Below are 26,834 nucleotides of genomic sequence, written 5' to 3'. Positions count from 1 at the left end.
GACCTGGGTTCAGTTCCCAGCACCCACATGGCAGCTCACAACTGTCTATAACTCCAGTTCTAGGGGACCCGACATCCATGGCAAAAACACCAATGCACATAAAATAAAATTTAAAAAAATTAAAAAAAAAAGTACTCTGAGGTTTACTAGCTAGAAGTGCTTCAACGGCAAGTTGGTTGGTTTGTTTATGAGTGTGTGTGTGTGTGTGTGTGTGTGTCTGTGTCTGTGTCTGTGTCTGTGTCTGTGGTGTTTTTTGTTTGTTTTGTTTTGTTTTTCAGAGAATCTTGAGAAGTTACTCAAACTATCCTCAAACTTGTGATTTTCTTCTCTCACCCTCCCAAGTATCTATCTGGGATTGCAATCATAAGCTGCTATACCTGGCTTTCTATGCCTTTTCTGGTAGTGACTCTCCTGCACCCCGTGCTAAAGGTAGAGGAAAAGGAGAAAGAGTTGCCTTTCACAATTAAGAAACTTAAGGCTTAGGACTTACCTGAAAATAGTTGGCCATTGAGGGTCTGGTCTCATCCAAGACCTGGCCTTCTACTTTCACACCAGTCTCCCTCCACAGTGCTATACCCTGTAGAGCCTTTGACCAGCAGCCATTCTGCAGGCAGGAAGTCCATTAGCCAGTTTTTCTGTGAGCAGTTGAAATAAATGCTTTGTATTTTTAGTGTCCGAACTGTACCCATTCCCACCTCAAAAAGATGGAAATGAAAAAGTAAAAGTACAACATAGAATGTAAACATGTAGTATCAAGAGAAAGGGAACATTAAACAAATAAGAAAGAAGTGCTATTTTTAACTCGTTTCAAGCTACCTGAAACACTGCATTTTCCCAGCTTCTCTTGCAGCTAAATATGGTTATATGCCCAAGTTCTATCGAGTTTGTATTAATTACTTTTCCCATTGCTGTGACAAAATACCTTCCTAGGTTGAGGGTACAGTCCATCACAGTGGGGAAGGCATGACAGCAGGTCACATTGTATCCACAGTCAGGAAAAAGAGTCATGAATACCAGTGTTCTGCCTACTTTCTCCTTTTATTCAATCAAGGCCACCAGCCCATGGGATGGTGCTACCCACATTCAGTTAAATCTCTTTGGAAACACCTTCACAGACACACCCAGAGGTGTATTTCCTCAGGGATTCTAAATCTAGTCAGTTGACAATTAAGATTAATCCTAACACCGGTGAACTATAAATGGAAGACTTATTTGGGAAGTCTTCTGAAAAAGGAGAGGCATATCTCTTGTTGCTTCTCCTTTCTGGGTAAAGACAGGATGCAGCCAGATCAAAGGAATCCTGACTTTCAGGTGCTACCTTTGAGTAGCTCTAGTTATTTTCTCTACATTTCTAGACCTTCATTTCAAAGGTAGTGACTAAAATCTTGTTTGAGGAAACCCAGAGACCAGGTAGAGCTGGACTCGCCCCTCCAGCCACATGTTCTCTGGTTATATGCCCAAGTTCTGGTTATATGGCTATAACCCAGCTCTGTTTAGTTATCTTACCTTGCACCTGAGCTCCATGTCCTCACAGCTCCCTCGCCTACTCTAAATGAAATCTTGTGTACACCTTAATCTTTCAGAGCCAACCACTAAAATCCCTTCGCAAGCTGTTGCATCTCTCTTCATCGACCAATCACCCGGCTTCTTCAGATCCTCGTTTCCAGCCCTTAACAGCTCAACAAACCAAAAATTCCTTCTCAGAAATTCGGATTCACCCCCTGAGCCAGGCCTCTGGTGGGAGCAGCAACATCCGGCAGGAGCCTACACCAAAGGGCAGGCCAGCCCTTCAGCTGCCAGGTCAGATGGATCCTGGATGGCACGTGTCCTCTGTGACCAGGAGTGCCACAGAGGGGCCTTCCTATTCTGAACAGCTGGGTGCCAAGAGTGGGCCAAACGGGCACCCTTATAACAGAACAAATCGCTCACGAATGCCAAATCTGAATGATTTAAAAGAGACAGCCTTGTAATTTATGCTGGCATGGGGGGGGCGGGGGTGGGGGGGAGACAAGACAGTCGGGAGGGGAGGGTTCAGGGTGGGCTGGGAAATGGGCCGGGCCAGGGTAGTAAGCCAGTATCTTCAGCTTTATGAAGGTGTGTGCAATATTGTGCGTGGAGGGTGCCATTTGGCTCCTCACAGCCACAGATGCTAGTCAGGGATCTTAGAGCCTCGGGAGTTCCTTAGGGATCACCACTCCCCACAGGTCTTGTGTGAGAATGGATAGAGTGTGCCATTGAGGAAGAAGAACTTCTTGCCAGTTTCTCCCCGTTTCATTCCAGCTTTAGTGCAATCTCTGTTGAACTTGGGGTAGCCAGGGTATGTATGTCCTGGCTGTGAGGGATAGAAAATTCATGTTGACCGATGCCCTTCCCACATATTTTTTTCTGACTAGACTAAATGTGGGGTTTATTGTAATCTAGGAGTATCCCTTTGAAGGGTTAGCAGATGAACTGTATGTCTTAAATTGTTTTCTAAGCTTCCATATTTGATAGGATTTGTAACATTTATTTATAATTAATATTGTACTGTTATAATCATACCTTTTATGTTATAATGTAAAGTTATTTTGAGCTGTTTGGAACATTGTGAAGCAGTGGGACAGCTACAGTAGTTTCTATAAAAACTAAACAGTAACATTTATATATTGCATCAGGAGTATTTTATTCTCTATATAAATATATATGGTAAATAACTGTCTGTTTTATAAATATATTCATTTAAAGAAAGTATCATTATGACACTATCTGCCATATTTTTATACATTTGTGATATGAAGTGAGTATTATACTTATAACAAAGGGAGTTGAATTGTGGCTACATGTGACTGTAACAGTATGAACTTTGCTCAACTTTTTGGCCCCAGCAGTAGCCTCTAGACATGATCCTTGGTAGCAGACAAATGCAGCATCTCTTTCCAGGCCCACAGGAGAAGAACGTTGGATAAGCCAGTAAGGACGCCAGCAGGCCTCACTTCTGTCCTCAGACACTTGGCTCTCATTTGTGTCCAGGGACATTAACTTGCACACAAGAGGATAGACAGAAGTAGTGCTCATGGCTCTTTACAGAGAGTGTGCTCTTCCGCTTAGCATTAGTGTTAGAGTGTAGACCAAAGATTTACCAGTGGATATTCCTTGTTGTGAGGTTGTAAGAGGCACCTGTCTGCGGATCTTGCAAACCAGCTCTATGCTCCTGAATGCTGTCTGCCCGCCTGGAGATTCTTGCTTCCAGGTGGGATATGAGCTACGTGTATGGCATTTCTTCTTCTAAATGCTTTGTTGTTGTTGTTGCTCTTCTAATATATTTAAAAGGCTCCTGAAGCAATTCCAGATGTAGAGAAAATTGCTGTATCCTTTTTTCCTTCCTGGGACTGTCCATTAATCAAAGGTCATCATGCACACCTGTATATACATACACCTCATCCATCAGAACAGGACCTATCCTTCCCTCATTTGATCACTTTCGACTCCCGAGTTAGTATCAAGTATCATCAAGGCCTCTGGCCAGCAAGCATTATACCCACCTGTCTCTGGACCATCTTTGACAAAAATAAACACCTCAACACCATCATCTATCAATAGTCATAGTTTTGAAAGTAGTCTCTTAGCAATAAGACTTTTAGAGATCACTCCCATCCCTCAAAGAGGTAACTTTTCAGTATTTGCTACTTGTTCCAGAATTCTGAGAGTGTCAGTCCCCAAATAAAGTCAGCTGTCACTGAAATATGCTGAGTTACTGTTAACCCTTCCCTGAGATTTTGAGAATCGTAGCACTGATGATTATGAAGATTATAAAGGTCTTAGATTCTTTGAAGCTTAAATTGTGTGCATATTGCATATTTATATAAATACTATAATGATGTGTATTGATTATATATAGAAGTCATTTTAAGGTGCTTTTATTTAATTTTAATAAGTATAATAGGCACTAAAATGAAACTCAACTGGGTACTATCATGGAAACAATTTGATTCATTTTGCATGCTCTTGAGTTCTTTTCCTATCTTGTTTCTGTTACCAGTTCAGTACTGTCTGGGTAGCTCTGAATTCTGGCTTTTCCCAGGCAACTCTTTGATTATCCAAGTGAGGTAGACCCTCAGCAGTTTTTGCCTGGATATAGTGACACTAAAAAGGTGTATATTTAACTCTTCTTTTTCATACTAGATCTGTACCTTGTATCCCCTTCCCGCCTTCCCCCTGCAAACCAGAAACTACATTTTGTTTCCTCTGGAAAGACTTCTCACTGTGCTGTGTGCTTAGGAACTGTGAGGTCCCATTGCCATGCTGTGGCATTAGTGGCTCGTCATCACCAAGGGGCTGGTTTCCCATGTTGTCATCTTTGCTAACACTGGGATCTCAGATGTTTGCAGAACATTTATATTCATGGTGGTTCTTCAAAGAAGGGCTAGAATAATTGCCTTCTACCTAGAACAAACTAATCCTAACTGATGAAGTCAATACTTACTTTTCCTACATTCCCAGATTTGAGCCAGAAAATAGCTACAATGTTTTCAACTAGTGTTTCTGAGCTAGCTCTTTTATCCTCTTCTTAGCTCTTGTCTGTTCTGACTTTTCCTTGATCCTCAATAAGCTGTAAGTGAATCTACAATCCCGTTTATTCTCTTCCTGCTCACAGATGGGGACAGTAACATTTCTTCTCAGATCGAATGGGCCCTCTCTTAGCTTTTAACTGTCACTTTCCCCTCTGGTAGGTCATTCATTGACCTCAAAAAGATGCCATCCGTGGCAGGAAGGAGTTGACTGAAAGTCACAAAACCCCCACATTTTCTTTAGGAGGGGGGAATTGATGACATCCACGTTCTGTTATCTGCCCTGACATCCTAAAGGACACACAGGTTGAACTGAAGGCTTATGGAGTACTTAGCATTAGGAAATCACTGCTGATCTTTTGAAAAGAACCTTGGCTCCGCTGTTTTTCTATTTTCTCTTCTCTATCATCCTCTTGTTCTTCTCTGAAGTTCTAAGTAAACTTTAACTAATCTTTGTTCCGTCTTGACTGAAGTTTAGGACTTTCTCCAGAGCCCCAGACCAGAAGAGAGTGCCCCATGCCAAGAGGCTCAAGTGAGCTGTCTCTACAGCAGCACTTCTCAGCCAAGGGCAGTTTTGTCCCCCAGGGCACAATTGACAATGTCTGGAGGCATTTGGTTGTCTTGGGCTGCTACCAGCATCTAATGGGTAGAGGCCAAGGATGTTGCTAGACATCCTCCAGAGTGTTCCAGCCCATAAATAGTACCAACATTTAGAAGTCTTGCCCGAGACCAGTCCAGGCAAAGCGCTCTGCAGAACTTGCCTCTGGCCGTGGGCTTTCCAGGCTACATAACTGCAGGAATGAATTCCTCAACATCATATTCTCTTTAAGAATCCTCTACCGCTGTTCTCAAATCTTTACAACCCTATTGTTCGTTTCCATTGTCTTGGACCTGCTAAAAGGTGCATACTTTGGGAGGAAACCAGAGTTACTTTACATATGTTTGAGAACTTAAATTCTAGGTTAGCAGCCTTAGGAAATCTTTCTTAGCCATGAGGCTTATATTTAGAAGCAAGCAACAGCCTGGCAGATTGGCATGATTTTTACCAACTGCTCAAAGGCATCATGGCTTTCAGCTGTGTCTACCGAAAGAAAATGTCTTTGTTTTCTTATTCAAGTCATTTAATAGCTCTTTACAAATATTAGCATATGGCAGACCGATTAGAAGCAAAACTCTTTATTGGTGGTTGTGATGTGGCTATTCTAGAAGTATTGTGCTGTATGCTTTGGTTAAATCTGTTTTAAAACATGCTTTAAGACTCACCATATGCAGTTGTATACTTTAATTCTAAGCAGACCTATGCTGGTCAGTCTCTAGTCATGCTGTGTATTTATAAAAGTACGTTGTGGTTGTAGATTTAGCCAGTTTAGCATGTTCCTAATCAGAAAATTAGTGGACTCCACTAGGAAATGCTATCCCATTTTCCCTTCCCAGTACCTCTTAGTTGATATCATAGTATCCTCACTTAAACTAGTCTTTAGAGTAAATAAGGGAAAAAAGCCATTTATTTTCTTCTAGCCATGTATTGAGAATAACTCATATGTGTATAATTTTTTTCAAAGGCCAGAGGATTACTTTTCCAGTGTGTAGAAGGCTTTGTCCATTCTGTTCACCTAGCTCTTGGTGGTGACAGAACTTTTGGCAAGGACAATAAGTAGCTCATTGGAAGTCACTGCTGGGGCTCAGCTGAGACTCAGCGAAACTGCATTTCTCTTATGCTCAGAACCTATGTTCTGGGTGCCGTTACTTTTGCATCTGGAAGTTCATTACCTACTGCATTAGAGTGGGCCATTGAACTCCACAATGTGGGTGTAAAGATCTATAGATGCCTACTTCTGTGAACTGGGACTGTGGTATGTTTAATCCTTGCCTTCTTCAGTTCGTCACTAATCAAAGTTCATTGAAGCTCGTTTATGGTTTAAGAAATAACAGTTCTGGTTTCTTGAAACGCGACTGCAGAAAAGACAGTACAGATGTCACTGTTCCCCGGGACCAGACTCTTAGGAGAAGGTCCCTACCAAATTATAAAAGGGCAAATTACCAGAAAATAAAAAGCAAGTGAACAAAAAAAAATCCAAACTTGTAAGTGGTTGTGGTTTCCTCTTTTGCTTCTTGACCAGCTGAAATCTAGACTATCTTGAGGTCTGGTTCACCTGATTAAAAAATTCAATCTTGGAAACAATGAATGAGGAGACATGCAAGAAAATGAAGCCCCTTATCTGTTTGTATACACCCGAAGGGAAAAGCCAGCTGGCTAGGAAACTCTGGGCCTATTGCCCATGTGATTCTTTTTTTTTTTTTTAACTGAATGTAGCTATACAAGATGGTAGACTTTGTGCAAAGCAGTTACTTACATAAATCATCGTTGCCCACAGTGCTTTGTTAATTCATCAGCATTTGGCCTGGTCCCTACTCCATCTTTCTCCTCTCTGGGCATGACCCATCTTTCTTTCTATTTGCTGTAGGCTGTTAAATATGATCTTGACCTGCCTTGTATTTTCATTCAATTGTTTACTCCCACATTTAAGGGAGGGTTGTCTCTTGTTTTGCCAGAAAAAATAAAATAAAATTGTCATAGTCTGTACGCTGGATTTGTAGGGCCAGCAGAACTGCCAGGAGTGGAACTGGTTTCACTTCTAAGGCCCTTCATTTCTCACAAGGGTAAGCTCTCTCCACCCCCTTTGATCCTCGGTCCAATTGGTCCTCCTTGGGAATCTGAAATCAGTCTTCGTGTTGTATGCAGATTAGAAGTTGCCTTGTTTGCTGCTCTTCCCAGGCAGAGTATCAGGGAGAAAGAGGCCTTATCTGTCCCTCCGTGTCCCCTCCTGTTTGGCAGAGCCGCTGAGAATCCCTCAGGACTTCCTTTGGTTGGGGATTTCCCTTCCCGGAAGGCTGCTGTGAGTCATTTCAGGCATAGACAAGCTTGTCCTAGTGCTGTGCTTCAGGTCTAATCCGAAGAAACCCAGGAATCGAAAAGGTAGATGCCTTGACTTTTGTCCCTGTTCGGGGATTAAAGTGTTTCTTGCCAGAATCATCAAAAGCTCTGGTTAAACTCAGTAGAGTTTCGTGAGAAAGACGATGCTTTTCCTTCTGGAGAATGTATATTCTCCACACTGGCTTCGATTTTCCAAACGTGGAAAGTAAAGCTCGCAGAAAATCCATTTTCCCTAGGGATGATCAGTGGGTTCTAGTCACCAGTCTCTCTCCCTCTCCTTGTTTACTCTCTGGTCAGTGATGGAGTTGGGTTGGAGGAGGAGTGGCGATGTGGTGGTGGGAAGAAGTAAATTCTTACTGTAAACTCGCATTGATGAACAGAGACAATTAAGCCAAACAAAATAGTTACCCCAGAGTTCAATCTCCAAGAATTGCTTTGTGCCATTCTGAATTCAGGTAGTTATTCTGTATATACTTAGACAATTATCAGAACTTCTTCAATCTTTACTAAGTTTGAAGGGGGTAATCTGGGAAGGCACAGGACAGGGTAACATTGAGACCCCTGTTCATTCTTAAATACAAAAATAGGGATAAGCCAGAGGGATATGCCATCTGATGTGTGGTAGATAAAGAATCAGTGGACATTCTTAATTGCACAGACTTTATAATTCATTATATAAAATGTATTCCATACTTTTTACTGTGGCAAGGGTGTGATGTGGTTGTTAATCTTTTTAATTTTTGAATCCAAACTGAATTTAAAGTGTTGAATACTTAAAATTCCTCACAAGCTAATTATGAACCATTTGTAAAGTGTTTCTATAACTCTTTGTATCATGTGTTGGTACATCTTATCAAGTTTTTTCTGGCATGTATTCCATTCTAAACTTCTGTAAAATTTCTATTGTTGCTGTACATATTCTACAAATATCTACTCCGTGGTAACCTTCATTAACAGCATGAAACGGTTAATTTTTACTGAGCACAATGTATTTTTGAATGGATCTTCCCACATGTCTTTAATAAAATGCAGATTTTGCACTGACTGATGTGACTGCCAGGCTTTCCCAATCTTGAGCACTGTGGTCCTTCTTGCCTTTGAACACGAAAGCAGCTCCATTTTAATTCTTTCTTTGTAAACATGAATGTGTTTGAATTCAAATGAGGGGCAATGGGCCTTTGAAGTTGTAATCAGTTTAAAGGAGAGAAATTAATGTAAAGCAAAGCAAATCCTGTTACTCAAATGTTTTTTTTTTTCTATTTATAAAGTTCTTTTCCCCTTATGGCATTGTGAAAACCTTGGTTTCTTTCACACTTGAGTGTTGTCATCTGTATTGTTTGGTGCTCACTTGGTAATTTGAAGATGAAGCGAGATGCTAACCTGGTGTGCTGAGTGCTATGAAGAAAAGATGGTCAGCTCTGAAAGATTGCTTCTTGTTCTAGAGCAAGGGTTGGCACTCTTTCAGAAAGGTCAGATAGTAAATGGGCTCTAAGGGCCATAAGAACTTGGTTGACTCCACAGAACTCTGTGCATACAACACAGAAACAGCTAGATAATATGCACGGGCAGAGTTGACTGATACCTGGTTTAGGCCAACTGTGCATACTATCCTGAGCCAAGGGAGATGCTACTGGACTACTCTGAGCCAAAGGGATGCTACTGGGGACAGGATAAATACAGTCACAACGGCTGCACCTCTTCAGTGTATAACTGTGTACTTCTCAGTAGGGAGACAGAAACTTCGAATCCATAGTACTTTATATGGCAGTTCTTCTCCAGTTTTATATATCTTTCTTTAAATGGGGTTACGAGCTGAAACTCAGAACTTTCATCTTCTGTGTGTCTGTCTGTCACTGACTGTAGACATGTATGTGCCACAGCAAGTGTGTGGAAGTCAGAGGGCCCTGTTTCATAAGAAATGGAAGACTAAAACAAGTGTATGGGGCTTTTTGTTTGTTTTGTCTCATCTTGGAAAGGTCTTGTGTAGCTCAGGCTAGCTTTCAATTCACAGTTATCTGAGAATACTCCTGAACTCCTGATCATCCTGCCTCCGCCTCCCATGTTTATAGGCATGAGCTATCATGCCCAGCATAACAATTTTTTTCTAAAAGCTCACACCAATTCATGTGCCACCTTCCACTCTATCTCCCAGCTGGTAGTGATTGATTTGATTTAAGAATGAAACAGTTCTTCAATGAAACAACTTATTGGACATCTAGGGATGCTAATGAAGTGGTTAAATAGACAGATGGCCTTAGTGGATTTATCACTTAATTCTGACATGACCTGAGGCAACATACTTACTTAGCTTCTCTGTGCCTCAGTTTCTTTACCTTTAAATGGAAACACTGCTGGTATCTATAACATAGGGCTGTTGTGAGCATTTAATGAGATGCTGCCAAACATTTAACAGAATTTTGGTAAATGTTGGCTAGTATAACATCATGCTTTGTATTTGTGCCTCAGTTGCTAGTTCCCAAGTTGGAGATGATAAGTTACTAATTAAGAGCACTTGCTGCTGCTCTTCCAGAAGGCCTGAGTTCAGTTCCTAGTACCACATTGTGTGGCTCACAACTACCTGTAACTCCAGATCCAGATCTGGATACCCTCTTCTGGCTTCCATGCACGCACACGCACACATTCGTTTTCTCTCTCTCTCTCTCTCTCTCTCTCTCTCTCTCTCTCTCTCTCTCTCTCTCTCTCTTTCTCTCTCTCTCTCTTTCTCTCTTCAATCAATCATCAATCTTAAAGAAACTGGGAAGAAATTTCACTGACTATGGAAAGCTGGCTATAGACATCTCTGTGGTTAGTATATTAGGTACATGTATTCCCTTTGCTCTTCATATAAAAAAATAGATCCAACTTAGGGCTGGTCTTGGGCTTGCAGGGGGAAGCAGAAGCCCTTATAAGGTGTTCTTCAGCTGTCCTCTTCCGCTGCACTTCATGTGGTCAGAGAGGTGGACGCTGTCAGCAGTCATTCAAAAGCTTATGGAATGTAGTCTTCTTGGCTCTGAAACTGGATTCATAGCAGCTCCACTTTGAAATACCTTTGCTTTGTCCATATAACCTCCCACATCAAGTACAAGGGTCACTTCCAATTGTTTTTCTTAATAGACTTATATAATGCTTCATAATTAATTAAAAGTATGCAAAATGTTGGGTGTTTTACTATTTTGTTTTAATCTGCAGGCTGCAGATGGAACTTAGTGGTAGAGCATTTGCCTAGCATATATGAAGACCCAGGGTTAGGTCCTCAAAATCATAAAAAACAATCCCCCACATATAGCCCAAAGTCTGGTATTAAAAATAAACAAAATATGCTAAGATGGGAGTGATTTTGCTCCATTATATAATTTTATTGAATTACACCCTAAAAGAAATGATATTGCAAGCATATTTTTTGTCTAATAGCAAGATTGTTAGGCTTTAGGTTTCCTTCAATAACAGTTTAGTTTTTAATATATCTTGTCGCAAATTTAATGAAGTAAATAATCTGTGTGCTGTTGAAAGTAAATTAACTACAGATACATGTTTTGCGGATCGTAGTGTCTCACTCTCTATTAAATTCTATAATTGTAAGCATTTTCCATTGTGAAACCCCTGGCTGGCTCCAGATATATTTATTTAGAAATTTAAGGAACTCAGAATAGCCAGGACAACCTTGAAAAAGACCAGAATAACTTCCTACAGTGCTATACAGTAATGAAGACTATGAAGTAATAGAATTAGGAGGCCTGAAGAAAACCCTCATATTCTGGGCCAGTTGGTTTTGGCAAGAATACAAAGACCATTCATTAGGGGAAGGATTGCCACAGAAGGTACCAGGACAAATGCATATTGACATGCAAAGAATGAAATTCTGCTCATGCTTTAAAGCTGCCTCTCTTTTTTTTTTTTAAAGAATTCAAAACTTTTTGAAGAAAACACAGGAGTAAACCTTGACCCTAGACTTGGCAGCAGATAATACACCAAAAGAAGTAACAGGAAAGTTGGGCTTCCTTAAAATTTGGAATGTGTTGTTGTGCTTCAAAGGACTTCACCAAGAGAGTTTTAAAAAAGAAAGGCCAGATGTGGTGACCCATAATCCCAGAACCTGGGAGGCAGAGGCAAAAGGATCTCTGCGAGTTCCAGGTCAGCCTGGTCTACATAGTGAGTTCCAGCCAGGGCTACATAGTGAGATCCTGTCTCAAAACAACAACAAAAACAGGATGGAAGAAATGTATGCATAAGAGAATTGTATGTAGAATATACAAAGAACTCTTAATGGATCAATGAATTGAAATTTTAAAATGGGCAAAGGGTCTGAATAAACGTTTCTCCAAAGGTATGCAAATGGTTACTTGAAAAGATACTCAACACCATTGGTTATTATGGAAATGCAAATCAAAATCACCATGGAATGCCACTTCATTCATGCTAGGATGGATCTAATGGAAGACAAGAAGCATAGCTGAAGATGTGGAGAGATTGGAACCTTCATACATTGTTAGTGAGAACAGAAAATGGTGTGTGCAGCCACCTGGTAAAGTAGTTCTTCATAAGGATAAGCATGGAGTCACCAAGTGACCCAATAATTCTAACAGTGTGTATGCTCAAGATAAAACATGTCCACAAAAAAATTTACACACAAATATTTATGTTAAAAAAAAACAGCCCCCAAAGTGGAAACCACCCAGATGAATGGCTAGATAATAAATGAATATCCCTATATGGAATGATATTTACAAAAAGGGAAGAAGTACTTCTCCAACACATGGACTTTAAAAACACGATAAGTGCCAGGCAGTGATGGCACACACCTTTAATCCCAGCACTCGGGAGGCAGAGCCAGGTGGATCTCTGTGAGTTCGAGGCCAGCCTGGTCTACAGAGTGAGATCCAGGTCCAGGACAGGCACCAAAACTACACAGAGAAACCCTTTCTCGAAAAAACAAAACAAAAACAACAACAACCAAAAAAAACATAAGTACAAGAAACCACGAACCACTATATATCATAGAATTCCATTTATGTGGGAAAATGCCCAGAACAGGAAATATCTACATACAGACAGCAAATGAATTACAAGTAACCTAGGGCTGGTGTGGCTGATGACTCATGGTTGAGGATTCACTCTGGGGTGATAAGCATAGTCTAAAGTTACTTGTGGTCATGATTGCACAAGTCTGAACATACTGACATTGAATTATATACCTCAAATGGATAAGGGCTGTTTATGTGAACTTAATAAAACTATTATTAAATTTATGATGTGGGCTGTCATTTGACAAGTCTTTCTCCATGCCTCACACCCTTTTGTTTAATTTTTCCCTGATCAGTACTCTTAAGTTATTGCCATTTTCTCTGACAGTTACTCAGTGTGGTGAACAAAGTAATTCGGTTTTCCAAATAAGAGTCTGCTTTCAGGAATTTCATCCCAAATGGATTTGTACGTGTGTTTTATATTAGGAATGTCATTGTGCAATGCCACCCCCCCACACACACACACCTGTGGAACTCCAAAACACTAGGTAGGGAATTGGAGGCTTTTGAGAAGTTGTTCCATTCACTGAGAAGAATGTGACATCCAAGGTCATTTTATTGATCGATTGATTTTTGAGAGGCAGTCTCACTGTGTAGCCTTGGCTGGCCTGGAGCTTGCTCTGTAGACCTGGCCTTGAACTCACAGAGATTCACCTGTCCATGTCTCCCAAGTGCTGGGATCAAAGATGTAAGCCACCAAGTCCAGCCATCCAAGGCCATTTTAGTGTGGGTCCATGCAATCCCTTTAATATCTGGAAATGGAAAGTTATCTCAGAGAAAAGAGCTGCTAACCAAGGCTACACTGTGTGTGTGCGACCAGGCCCTTGTCTTTGGAGGGTCCTCATCCTGTGTATTGTCAATTTCTCCCTGCGTGCCTCTCCCAGAGGTGGGCCTCAAACACAGCATGAGCTGTGTGGCAAATGAGACCAAGACCAGTAGTCATTCTCTGAGGTTCCAAAGCTCCCCGCTAAATGAGCTACTCCAGCCAGAGAGTGATGAGCCAAGTCCATTTCTACCCAAAGAGGTTTCAAATGCCATGTCGGGCAAGCATGTGTGAGTGGGCAAGGCAGAGGCTGGAGGGGAGAAGCATCTCAGAGAGAAGCTATAGGCTCTTCTTTTCCTGCGTGTGTGTGTGTGTGTGTGTGTGTGTGTGTGTGTGTGTGTGTGTGTGTGTGTGTGTGTAGTCCACATCGGGTGTCTTCCTCAGTTGCTCCTCACTTTATTTCTGAGATAGGGTTTGTCAGTGAACCTGGAGCTTACTGATTAAACTAGACTGACCAGCAAGCTCTAGGAATCCTCCCGTCTACCTGCCTCCTAGTCGTAGGATTTCATGCCTGGCTTTTTTTCTTGTGACAGAGTCTCACTGTGTAACCCTGACTGGCTTGGAACTGCTATGTAGACCAGACTGGCCTCGAGCTCAGAGATCCACTTGCCTCTGCCTCCCAAATGCTGAGATTAAAGGCGTGCGCCACCATACCTGTCCATGCCTAGCTTTTTACATGGATTCTAGGATTATAAACTCACCTCCGTATGCTTGTACAGCCAGCCCTGTACTGACTGAGCCATCCCCACACAGCCCTCTATGACATGAGCTCTGACCCCTTCCCACAAAGCATGGTCTCCTCCTAGTAGTCAGAGCTGTGTCTTGCCTCAGCTGTTTTCAAAGTATGTTCAATTTCTGGAAAACTGTAGCCATAGATAAAGAAGGTGTGATCTAGTCTAGCCATTTGGGCGTCCTCTATGTAAGGGAAGCCTCACTACCCACACACATGCAGCCTGCTACTTGCATTCATTTCCTGGTAAGCACAGATGGACAGCTTGCTGAATGGGTCGCAGACTGGAACTCTATGTAAAAGGAACTCCAGCCGGCCCTAATTCCCTCAGGTCTGTGGCTAAAAGCCCAAACCCCTTCCAGGCAAAAACAAGAGGGGGAAGCCTTGACTGGTCGGTCGGTTGGTTGGTTGGTTGGTTGGTTGCTGTTTACGGACTCTTGGGCTATGCTAAGGCTCCCCTCTGCTTTATTCATGCCTGCCTGCTTCTCTCCAGTCCTCTCTAGTCGGGATTTAATGAAAGTTTTAAGGGCAAGCCTTCAGCATTCATGTGAGGCTTTGCAAAATCGTATGCTCCTGTTCTGAATGTGGTAAGAGCCAAAAAGAATTTTCAAATTATCAGAGCTGCTTTGTGTTCCCCTGGGTCTGCACCTTTGACAGTGTCACTGAGACAAAAAGAAAAAGAGAGAGGGAGCGAGAGCAGCAAATTACCCTTGCTATTTAGGTTTATGGAAGAAAATTGGTTTGAGGGATATTTTCTTTGTTCTTATTTTCTTTGGCTGAGTTGAGGAAATGCTCTTTTTTTTCTTTCTTTCTTCCACTGAAATTGGAAACTATATCTTTTGAAAAATGAAATATTCTCTACCCAGATCTGAATTTGGAAGTGCTTATAATCTCCAGCCCTGTTCATCACAATGGCATGTCGGGGGCCCCCCACCCCCACCAAGCTCTCCCTATTGTGGCAGGACTGACTGAGCTGAAAACAGGCCTCAGGCACACTTGCTGGCACACTCAAGCAGCTCCATCCGGATGGCAATTCGGACATGCCAGCCTAGAGGGATCAGTCGGATGAAGCGGGAAATGATGGGGGGCCGCAGTAAATTCTGGACTGTGGAACTCCGGTCCGAGTTTCCGTAGAAGACCTAAACAGAGGGAGGAAGTCTGGTCATATAATATCCACACACAAGTGTGTGTGTGTGTGTGTGTGTGTGTGTGTGTGTTGCCATGGCCTTGTATGTGCCAAGCAAGCACTCTACCACAGTACCACATGCCCAGCCCACATTAGCTACATTTCAAGTGGTCAGCAGCTCCACATGACCAGTAGTCACCCTGGTGGCCAGTTCAGATTATGAATATTTCTGTCATCACAGATAGTCCTATTGGATGGTTGCTAGAATATGCCTCTTGACTCTTCACCACTTTTCCATTTTAATCCTTTACACTTCGACAGAAAAGTTTGAAAGGGTCCATCCCACACAAGAGAGGTGTTCGCATGTTCTGAAGATATCCAGGATGCACTCAAGTCAAACCTGTGCTCTGAAGTTGGAAGGCAAAGCTTAAATGTGTGTTTCTACTTTGTTCCAAGTGACAAGTGCCTTTTAGGCTTGGAAAAATATTTTTGACAAACAGACAAAAACTAGAGGGGAAATTCTGGCATGGAGAAGGTGGTATTGACATAAAGAGATAAAAGGTTCACTTAATGTTTTGCAGGAAGCAACGTAAAATGTTGCAGGTACTTGACACTTTCTGAATTTTTCATACTCTTTCCAGGGTCATGGTGTTCTGCTCCATGACATAAGAGCGCTTCATTTCCTCCTGTAACTTTCTCCTAAAAGTATTTCACTGCTGCACTTAGCTTTATCCAGCCACAAAATAGGAGGGCCTTGTCTGCAGTGACCCTGCTTTTCTTCCTAGCAACAAGGCCTGAGCTGCCTTCTCTTTAAGCTGTTTGTCCTTGAGCATCTTCAAGTCAGCAGGAAGGAGAGAGGGAGTTGATGGACTGCAACCTGAGACTTCATGAATGGAGTGGAGTGTCTCCTTCAGAGCCCCACCGAGCTCTTCACAAGCACAAGGCTTCACAAAGAACTCTAATGTCTTTTGGAGAACGTGACTGACTGGGAAGACCAGCAGCTGAAATTAGGAGGTGCTGGAGGTGTGGCCCATTTGGTAGTGTGCTTGACCAACAAGCACAAAGGGCTGGGTTCTGATGCCAGCACCACATAAACTGTCCATGGCACATAAACCTCTAATCCCAGCTCTCGGGAGATGGATGGAGGCAGGAGGAGTGGAAGTTATCCTCGGCCACATGGCAAATTGGAGACCAGCGTGGATACATGAGAGCCCGTCTCAAAAAAAAAAAAAAAATAATGGGTTTTTCCCATTGTGTCAAACTCTTCAAAATTCAACCTATGACTGTCTCACTGAGCAAATTGTTGGCCTTCTGATTATCAGTCACACATATCTACCTAATCTGATTAAATGTCCAAAATAGTCCGAGGAGAACTGGAAGTGGTGGCATGTGCCTGTAATCCCAGCATTCAGGAGAGGGAGGCAAGAGAATCAGGACCAGCCTGGACTGCACTTGAGAGGGAAGGAGAAAGATAAGGAAATAGCTTGAAGAATCCCTTGCTGTTGGGCGAAAAAAATGGGTTAGCATTTCCAAACAGCTAGTGAGTTTTGGATTCGTTTTTATTGACTGCAAAGACAGCCAGGCACTTAATATGTTTAGTTCCTAGTGAAGATCTAGAACTCAGTCTGCAAGGATTAATAAATTAAGTGTGTCTGGACTGACACCATCTTTTAAATAGTCATTTAGGCTATTAAAATTAGTTCATCTTAATATTAGGCCATTACTAACATTTTCAAACTTGTTTTTAGTATTGCTTTTATTATTATGTGTATTCATGTGTGTCTCTGTGTAGCTATGTGCAAGGGAGTACGGATGTCCTCGGAAGCCAGAAGCATCTGATCTTCTGGAGCTAGGGTTACAGAACGTGCTGGGAACTGGACTCTCTCTTTGCAAGAGTAGCATGTGTTCTTAACCACTGAGCCATCTCTCTAGCATCAAAGTGCCTAACTTGCTGGGCTTCCTTTGCAGCTGTCAGTCTCAGTCAATAGTAAGAAGAGACCATGACTGTACAAATGAGTGATAACAGGTAAGTCAGGCCCATGAAACCCCACAGTCAATGAGCCAGTGAGTTTGGAACAGCCCAAATAGCCAGGGTAGTGTTTTCAAATGACTCTAGGCTAACACTGAGAACTAGAAAAATACCTCTTTGGCACAAAAGAGCAGCGTTCATTTACAAACTACTAGTAGCCCAGGCTATATCTGGGAAAGAGAACAGATCATACAGTGGAGGTGGAACATGGATGACCCAACATGCAGAGGGATCAGTGCTCTGACACAAACATGGATAATAGGAGCCTAGGTCTGGGGCAAGTCTCATTGGATGTGAGCTGGAGAAGACTTGGAGTGAGTCCCACTTACCCGATTATTTCCAGTCTGATCCTTATAGTAAATCCAGTTCAGGCGTTCATCAGTCCTATACTGCACGCTGTACTTGGTCATCCACTCATCTATGTCACAGCGTCCTTGGGTAAGGATCCCCGAAATCACCTTTATCTCCTTCAAGTCTATCTGTAGCCACTGGCTACTGTCCTGATACTTGGAAAGCCAAGCGCACCTGCCGGGAACACACCAAATTACCAGGAGCCATCCTCTATAAGTGTCTGCAAAAAGCCCACAGGTGCCGGATTTTGAGGGGTTACTAGCACCAAAAGGTCATGCCAACTCTGGCAATCCTCAGGTCTTTTCCTTAGGAAAGACTTCCGTGGCATGTTTAACGGATGAGGTCTTTCCCAACAGTGTTCATCCCTTAAGCTCAGTGGGTGTGCAGAGATAGGCTTACAGTTCTGCCTCCCCTCTTCACTGTGTGCCTCCCATGTCAAGGAACTCACCCATCCTGCCACCACTGTGCTCACAGTCCTTGGCACAACAAGGCACTCAGTCAAGGTTTGTTGAATAAGTGTTTTCTCTGCCATCCGTTGATGAGACTGACCTAATTTCTCATCTTAAAAAAAAAAAAAAGGAAAGAATGACTCCACCTGGGCTGCCTGCCCTACTTACCCGAAGCCTTGACTGTTGAGCCGGGCCTTGTTTGCTGTCCATGAGGAATACCAGCCCACGTACTGCTCTGGGTTGGAGCAGGTGATCTGATCTGGTGTGACCTCCCCTGACTCGAAACCCAGGGGCTTGTGATATGGGCATTCTGAGAAGGAAAAACAACACACACTCAACACACTAGCCAGCGTAATGGCATGTTTATGTGTGGAGTCCCAGGTCCTCGGGTCTGCCCTGAGAAAGTATGGAGATCCCATCTCAAAATCCAAAAGAAGGTATGAACCCCTTATCCCAGAACTCCAACAGGAAATGGCTTAAAGAACAAAGCAGAAATGTTGGCACTTTGCAAGTGGAGGACATTTCATTTCTCAGCATGGTACTGGATGCAGAGAGCTGAACGTGCTTCTATTAAGTGCTCACATGGAATGACAGTGAACTGAAGTCGATGATTTGCCATAGAGACATTCACTCAACATCCATAAAAGCAGGTGGGGGGGAAGGGGAGCTGGTTCTATGGCAACCTCATGGGGGTGTATGAGAAAAGCATCACCTCCCTCATCAACTTAGAGACCTAAATGCCAAGAGGTGCTCAGCAAAATAGCATATTAAAATGCCAGGCGTCCAGCTTTAGTTCCCTCATTATCACAGGTTGAACTGTGCTGCATAAGAACATTAGGGTCTCTAATTGTTCTTGAGCAGCAGATGAAGCCAATTATAGGAAGAAAACAATGGTGAGCGACAAAAGTGGCAATTATATACTGAGACTGACTTCCTACTTGTAAATTGTCATTTTCTCGCTGTCTGAAGGAAAATAACGGACAACTATGAATAGGCAACAGCTGAAGGGGACTACTTTGTTCCAAACGGGGACAGCCAAAGTGGTCCTTATAGCCTAGTCGCCTGCCACTCCCTTCTCTTTGTAAGTCCTCACATTAAAACTGGCATTGGAGCCGGGCGGTGGTGGCGCACGCCTTTAATCCCAGCACTCGGGAGACAGAGCCAGATGGATCTTTTTGAGTTCAACACCAACCTGGTCTACAGAGCGAGATCCAGGAAAGGTACAAAGCTATACAGAGAAACCCTGTCTCGAAAAACAAAAACAAACAAAAAATCGGCATTGGGTTACCTTGCCAATTGACAACCAAGCATCTATCTATTCTCCCTTTTGTTTTGACAAAAACAAAACAGTGTTATGAAGGGCAGCAATATCACTTGTTTAATAAATAAACAAAATAAATAAATAAATAAATAGATGAAACACATACACCAATTTTGAAGTCTTTCCCAGAGTTTTTCGAAATTAGGAGTGACTACATGACGTAATGTCTGATATAAGAGATTGTCTGTAAAAGTTACCTGATCAAGTTTTCTCTTTGTCCCCTTTTTGTTCCTGTTGCCTAGACAGAAGGAAGTCGCGATAGCTGGTGCCACTGCAGGTCACTTGCACTCTGGGGGAGCCTGCAGGACCCTTAGGCCTGCTAGCCTTAGGTAACTCTCTAACCCCTAGTCCTTTTGCAGCATAAGCTACTTCTGGAGGCAGCCTCTTACTGGAATCCTAATCCAGTTCCTAACTGAAATCCTATAGAAAACAAACGATAACTTTATATACATCCATTCACCTAGTCTTCTACCTGAGAATGGTAAGTTCCAAATGAGGCAAATGAAATTATGTTCTCCAGGTGTAAATCTAAGTTCAAGCAAAAGATGTGTATTTGCTGTGGCATCATCACCTAGAACCTTAACTAACAGGAAATGTTTGAGTCTTCTTTGGGGATGAGCTTCCCAAATTCAGTAAAACAGGCTGGGCCAGTAGATCGGTGGGAGTTGTGTTATTGTAGCATGCACAAGGTTCCATCTCCAACACACAAACACACACACACACACACACACACACACACCACCTTCAGAAATGGCCATGCCCTGTCCTCGGATGCCAGAGCAGAATAGCTGCAGACTTCATTCAGGCCGGGATGGCTCAGCTTCCTTTCTACCTGTATGTACATCTCAGCAGGGCCATGGCTGAGGGGACAGCATTTGTAGTTTATCAAGTACTCAAGGCCTTGGAGTCTATTAAAATCATGCCCGTTTTCGGGAGAGAGGTTCGGTGCTTTTATGAGCCACTCAATCACACCTGGTGTGGCCGAATCATTAGAGGAGCTTATTAGGAATGCAGTGTCTAGGACTCCACTCCCGGAGTGGAGTATTTTTAACAAGCATACTTTCAAAGTGCATTGGAAAAGCTTTCACCTGCCAGGGAAGGCATTGTGTGGACTGGTGGATTGAGAGAGCCACACACCCAGCCCCTAACACCCTTCCAGCCTGCAAGACAGGGTCAAGCTACCAGAAGGTGGGAAAAGATCCCAATGGCAGAAAACAGGGGGTTAATGGGCCTTCTTCACCTGTCACTTAACCTGTTTGGTTTGCTTTGAAGGGACAAGGTCTCGTGTAGCCCAGGCTGGCCTCAAACTCATTAGGAACACTTGCTATGTAGTAAAGTCTGGCCTTGGTCTTCCTGCCGTCACCTCCAAATGCTGAGATTATAGGCATACACCCACCCGCCTCCTCAGGTTCTTTCATTTGTCGGGTGTTTTTGTTTGTCTGTTTGCCATGAAGGTAAATTTGCCAAGCACTTTACCAAATGAGCTACATTTGCAGCCTTACTCTGTCCAATTCTAACCAGTTATCTCTAAGTCAGTTCTGCTTTGAACATCCAATGACCAAATTCCTTTGCTTTTTCACCCTTTCTCTTCAGGGCCAAGGGCGGGGGGTGGGGGGGTGGGGGGTGGGGGAGGAGGGACAGAAAAGGAAGAAACTTGGTAGCACTTTGCTGTCCCTGTTTGTGGCGGTTTGCTCCTTCCATTTGCTCTTTCCATTTCCATTGACTCTCGCTTTGTTTCCCACGTCACCCATGTGACAGGAATAAGGTAAAGACCTACAGAGGCAGCGTCCTCAGGGACCTGGAAGGGCTGCTCCAGCTGCCAAGATTGAGTGGTTCACTTGTGCTCCAAAGACGTGATTTGGAGGCCTGGGATACAGCTCAATTGTTAGCTTACCTAGTCCTAGGTTCCATCCTCAGAGCCTGGGCATAGTTGGACACGCCTGTATGGGAGTTAGAAGCAGGGGGACAGAGGAGTTCAAAGACATCCTTGGCTACATAGTGAGTTCAAGGCCAGCCTGGAATATCTGAGACCCTGTCTCAAAATAAATTTTGAGAGAGAGAGAGAGAGAGAGAGAGAGAGAGAGAGAGAGAGAGAGAGAGAGAGAAGAAAACAAGCAAATACAGACACAAAACAAGCAAATACAGACACATTTATCTCATTTATCTAGGCTGCACTCACTCTCCAGGGCAAGAAACTGGGCTTCATGTGGCCTCCAGGATCCTATGCCCAACTGCTAGGTTCCAAACTTTGTCTTGCTATCCCTTGAATAATGCCACTTGGATAGCCCAAAGAAGCTTGGTGTCCTTTATCATTTAAAGTGGCTCTGTGTCATCCTACTTCCTGTCTGGTGCTCTGGGTCTCAGGCCTTGACATTTTTAATCCACAAATCAAAGACTACAGACCAAGAGGGCTCAGGCTGGGCTGCACCTTCTAGTCACCCACGGAGCTTCAGGCATACCAGTGCTCCAACACATTCCCGTAGATTGTTGGCAGGGATTGGAGCAGAGTAGGGCCCCAGAGTCGCAGGTGATTATAGTGAGCCGTCAAGAATAAGCAGGCCTGCCCAGTGCCAGCGCACTTCATTCTTAACGCCCTCTGAGCCTGTTCCCTCACCTGTGAATGAGCATCATAGTAATATTGCCTCGAGACACTTGGCAAAAGATAACGTGAAATCCTGTTTGGCAACTGTAGGCTTTGAAGAGTACAGTGTCTAGCTAAAAAGAAGCAAGCTGTAATACTGGTTGGTGGTGTGGGGTAAATTCATGAAGCTAGATGGATTCTTTCTCGGCTTTGCATGTTTTTCTTTGGACTTACCATGGCAGAAATCCAACACCCCTCTGCTTGTCTGTCCTCCGCTCCACCTACGCAACTGGCAGCATCTTTCAGGATTAGGAAGTTGAATGATGAGGTGACAGCCTCAGCTAAGGCCAAAGGGACCTTAGGGAGGCCAGAGTTCACTGGAGACATGCTTCCACTGAGGAATGGGACCAAGGATGAGCTAGCCCTCTGGACACCCCTGGGAAGCCATCTAGAGATTCTAAGGAAGTGTGGCCTAGAGAGAGGTTCCACCATACCAGCTGTGCACTTCCTGTGTACCTCACCACCAGGCAGTTCTTGCAACCTTCAAAGGACAGAACCCCAGCCTGAACCCCTGGATTTCTTAGGTTTTTGCGTGCCCCCACCCTGCCATACCCCATCATCAGGAGGCCAAGCCAACCTGTGGAAAAGGAAGAATTGGTATTTGTAATAGTTTCAGCTGAAACTACAGGTCCCTGGCCTTCTGGTCTGTGGGTGGAGCCCCTAGACTTTAACCTAGGTACCCCTGTGGGATCTCTGGGACTCTCTGAGTGACAGCACCCATGCTTCTGTGCTTTCTAGGATCTTCCCTCCTAAGGCAGGCCCTGATGGAAGCACTCAATATCAAGATCCAGACAAAGTCGAGTCCTTGGCATTCCACGAGAAACTGAAACAGTGACCAACAAATGACTTCTGGAAGCTTGAGACTAGTCCTGCTGCCTTGAATCTTTCCAGTCACAGAACAGCCAGTTAACACAGTGATCAACTCTTTCACACTGACGTGGTTTTTTCCCTCCTCCCTGAAGTGTCTTTGTTGTTAGAAAGTAAACACTCTAAAGAGAGCACTATGCTAAGATACAGTATCATGTTAGAACCTCAAGTTCACGGCAACTCCATAAGGGACCAAATAGCCAAAGTAGGACCTTCTCAGCTCCTCAGTTGATTGACTTAATAAAGCCGATCTCCAGAAACAGTGCCTGTCCAGTTTCTTTTCTGGGTTTTCCTTCTGTATTTGTAATATATTTATTTATTGGGGGGGGAGGGGGAGTGCGCCACAGCACCCATGTGGAAATCAGTGCATATGTGGAGGTCAGAGGACAACTTGAAGCAGTCTCCCTCCCCTTCCATCGTGTGAGTCCGGTCAGCAGGCACCGTAGCCACTGGCCCTCTTCATTTATTTCTGACAGTGTCTTACCTAATCCAGGCTGGCTCCAAACTCCCTCTGTGGCACTGAGTGTGGTCTTGAAGTAACAGCCCTCCTGCCTCCACCTCCAGAGTTGCTGGGATCCTGAGCCCAAAGATGGAACTCCGGGGTTCTGCTTGTGCTAGGCAGGCACTCTGACAACAGAGCTACATCTCCAGCCCTCTGTCTACTTTCCAAGAAGCTTCTTAAGAGCGAAATCCCGTTAGATCTCATGTCTCTACTGGAAATGTTTTGGTTAAAACAAATGGTAGGCTCAAAATGGAGAGGTCAGTCCCAATGAGAAAGTAAGAGTGCTGACAGCAGCGTGTGTGTGTGTGTGTGTGTGTGTGTGTGTGTGTGTGTGTGTGTGTGTGTGTGTGACAGTCAGGCTGACCAGCTAAGAGAAGGAAGGGACAGGGCTCTGAGGAAAACAACAGGCTCCAGCCGGCTTCCAGCAAAAGCTCTTTCCCTACTCAGCGTCTCACTTTATGGGTGGTTATACTTTTCTACATATTACTGCATCTAAGTGTAGCAGATTGAACTCTTTATTGCAGGAAAAGGACTACACCTCAGGCTGTCCCCAAGGGTTGGCAAGGACAAGAAAATGGTAGACCCAGACTTAGAAGGCTAGACAATAGAGACAGCCCTTTGTCCCCGCAGGAGGTTCTGGAGGGTGGACTCACTTTCTGCTTTGCTTCCTCACCCTCTAACATCCTTTGGCTTGCTAGTGACCACTGGCACCTTTATCTGTGCCCCAGTGTGATTCTCCCCCTTCGGGCACAAGAATGGAGAGTGCTGGGGCAGGTGGGGTTAGTCAAGTGCTTCTCAACCTGTGGGTCTCAACCCATCTGGGGGGATCAAACAACCCTTTCACAGGGGTCACATATCAGATGTTTACATTCTGATTCAGAGCAGTAGCAAAATTACAGTTAGGAAGTAGCAATGAAAATAATTTTATGGTTGGAGGTCACCATAACATGAGGAACGGTATTAAAGAGTCGCAGCATTAGGAGGGTTGAGAACCACAGGATTAGAGGATCATCCATTAGGAGGAGGCATATCTCCCCATTCACAGCAGAAAAAAATAGCCATTTCCACCAAATGGTAAACCTCACCATGGTGGAGCCAAAGCCTTGGTTCCTGACTTCCTATCAGTGCCCAGCACACAGTAGGTGTGTGGTTAAAGTCATTGACCAGATAGAGAAGGTCCTTTAAGACTAGGCAGGTCACAACAACATTTAACATCTGCGGGAGTCCCTGCCACCAAACATAATGGGACAACAACCCTGAGGAAAATCCCAATTTCACTGAACAGCCTTCCTGTCCCCCAGTTCCCCTTCCTGACCTCACAGTTGTCTGTAGAGACTCAGTTTCTGTTGAGAACACCAGATGGAAGGGCACTGTCATAACCAGGAGAGGGATGGCCGGGCCAGTTTCATGCACAGTTGGCCCTGGGCCATGGAAAGGATTAAGCTTTGCAAATATTTGCAGGGCCAGTGCAAGCCTCTGCAAGTCTGCCCTAATTTCTCAGTGTGAACTCCTAGGAGGCAACAAAACAAAAGAACCAATGTCTATTAAAGGCTGCAGTTGGCCAAGTTCAACACAATGATGCCTTGTTTTGTTTATTCCTCCTAACGGCCCCACAGAGCAGAGTCACCAAACTGTAACCTCTAAACCAAGTTTGACTCATCCCCCATTTGTTAGTGACAGTGTCTCACTATTGAGGCCCAGGCTGGTCTCAAACTCATGATCCTCCTGCCTCTGCCTCCCAAGTGCTGGGATCACAGGCTTGTACCACCATGTCTGGCTTCACCGCTGTCTGCTTTATTATAAAATGCTATTGGGACACAGCCACGCTTATGTGTTTACATAATGTCTGTGGCTACTTCCAAACCCACAATGGCAGAATTAAGTGTCAGCCAGGACCATACCATTTGTAGAGCCCCCTCTATTTTAGCTGAACTCTGACAATCCATGAAACAATAGTAATTTTGTTTCTAGAACTAAAGCAACCTGTTTTTCCAGATTCTTACCCTCCCTACTCTCAAAGCTAATTTGGAGACAGCCTGATTCCAAGTACATACTATGGACTACTCATCAATCACAGGCCATAGACCCGCCCCTTCCTCTGATACCCATAAGAAGGGGAGTCCCCCAACTCTGAGTTATTTTCAGATTGCAAGGACAGTTGGGTCTCACCTGACCATCTCAGGCAAGCCGGGAAGGGAAGGAACATGTTGAAGCAGTGGCCAGTGTGAGATTCGAAGCTGACAAGTGAGCATGAGAGAATACGCAAGCAGAGCAGAGGGACTGGGTTTGGGGAGGAGGAATGCTCAGGTGTTGAGCCACTCACCTGGGATACAGTCTAAAGAGGCAGCTCCTGCAGACCACAGAGCATTGGTTCCTCCCTGGCAATCACACTTGCATGCTTTGTGGTACCAGGGGTCCTCGACCTCATCCTGCAGGTAGCCAGAGTGGCACAAGTCACGAAAGTCATAGTCAAAGACAAGTGGCCAGTGCACCACAAGAAGTTTGTTTGCAAAGGTCAGATTCACTCCTTACGGGGTGTGCCTCTGAACACACACAGTGGCCACTCATCTTTGATTCCGTGTTACTTGGGTTGTGGCTGCTGCCGCTGTTTTTAGACAGGGTCTCTCTCATGTATCGCAGGCTGACTTTAAACTCACTACATAGCAGAAGATGACCTTGAACTCCCAATCCTCCTAGCTCTACCTGTGAGTGCTGGGTTTATAGATGGATGCCTTGTCCAGTTTATAGGGTGCTTGGGATCAAGTCAAGAGCTTCTTCATGAATGCTAAGCAACCATTCTACCAACTAAGGTACACCCCAGCTCTATATTACTTTTTAAAAATGTGTTTGTGCATGTGTACATGTTCAGGTGCACGTGTGCTTGAATACTCATACATGTGGTGGCTAGAGAACAACTTTGGGTGTCTTTCTCAGGAATTCCATCTACTTCCTTTGAGGCAGGGTCTCTTATCTGCCTGGAACTCACCGATTAGGCTAGACTGGTTGGCCAGCTTGGCTTGGGATTCTCCAGTCTCTACCTCCCCAGCACTGGGATTATAAGCTCCTGCCAACATGGCCCAGAATTTTTTTTATGAGTTCTATTGATTGAACACAAGTCCTTGTGCATGAAAGGCAAGCACTCTACCAAATGAGCCATCCTCCTATGCCCTTTTTGTATTGTTTCAAGCCAGGGTCTCATTCAGCACAAGCTGACTGACCAACTTTCTGTGTAGCCAAAGATAGCCTTGAGCCTCCTGATCCTCCTGCCTCTACATCCCAAATGCTGAGATTAAAGGCATGTTCCACCATGCCCTTCTCATCTTTGACTCTAAATATGTAAATGCCTGTCGCTATAGGCAACCAGCTAATTATCTCCCAGGACTACCCCTGTACACAAGGGTAATGTTCACCTTGGGGATGGAGTTCCAGTACAAGATTGGACTCATCATGCTCCCTGGAGGGTCCTATTTAGGCATCCGATTTTAAAAACTA

At 44.0% G+C, this 26,834-nt stretch overlaps 2 protein-coding genes across 22 annotated transcripts in view; one reads left to right on the top strand and one right to left on the bottom strand.

Moving 5' to 3' along the window:
- Window positions 1-23,102, top strand: part of Cdkl5 (cyclin dependent kinase like 5) — a 201,750-nt gene extending 178,648 nt beyond the window's left edge. For 7 of the 21 annotated variants that reach the window (XR_013048080.1, XR_013048084.1, XR_013048082.1 and 4 more), the window contains 3 exons: window positions 1,584-1,800; window positions 19,579-19,661; window positions 22,712-23,102. Coding sequence is in view for 11 of the 21 variants with exons in the window: in XM_076562120.1 (XP_076418235.1) it covers window positions 1,584-1,800; window positions 19,579-19,646 (285 nt within the window). In the remaining 10 variants the exon portion in view is untranslated. Of the gene's footprint in view, window positions 1-1,583; window positions 8,528-19,574; window positions 19,662-22,711 lie in introns of those variants that run through there. The other 14 variants (XR_013048081.1, XR_013048078.1, XR_013048077.1 and 11 more) reach the window with 3 other exon arrangements.
- Window positions 15,043-18,630, bottom strand: Rs1 (retinoschisin 1). The gene is made up of 4 exons (XM_076562283.1): window positions 18,573-18,630; window positions 18,180-18,321; window positions 17,541-17,736; window positions 15,043-15,195 (listed from the first exon to the last, which is right to left on the bottom strand). Exons 1-4 carry the CDS (start codon window positions 18,628-18,630, stop codon window positions 15,043-15,045), a joined length of 549 nt encoding a protein of 182 aa, XP_076418398.1.
- Window positions 23,103-26,834: the final 3,732 nt, after the last annotated feature.

This window comes from Peromyscus maniculatus, chromosome X (genome assembly GCF_049852395.1).
Source record: "Peromyscus maniculatus bairdii isolate BWxNUB_F1_BW_parent chromosome X, HU_Pman_BW_mat_3.1, whole genome shotgun sequence".
NCBI classification, from domain to species: Eukaryota; Metazoa; Chordata; class Mammalia; order Rodentia; family Cricetidae; genus Peromyscus; species Peromyscus maniculatus.
Note: the sequence above shows the minus strand (reverse complement) of the source record. Positions and strands in the feature narration are given on the sequence as shown.

Bases quoted from the DNA above. Each gene is read 5' to 3' on its own strand.
- Rs1 (XM_076562283.1), bottom strand. From the start codon at position 18,630: ATGGCAAATCATCGACTTCAGTTCACTGTCATTCCATGTGAGCACTTA. The intron at 17,737-18,179 runs GTAAGTAGGGCA...TGTTCCCGGCAG, and splicing joins CTCAACAGTCAAGGCTTCGG to GTGCGCTTGGCTTTCCAAGT. The intron at 15,196-17,540 runs GTAAGTGGGACT...CCCTCTGTTTAG, and splicing joins ATCAGACTGGAAATAATCGG to GTCTTCTACGGAAACTCGGA.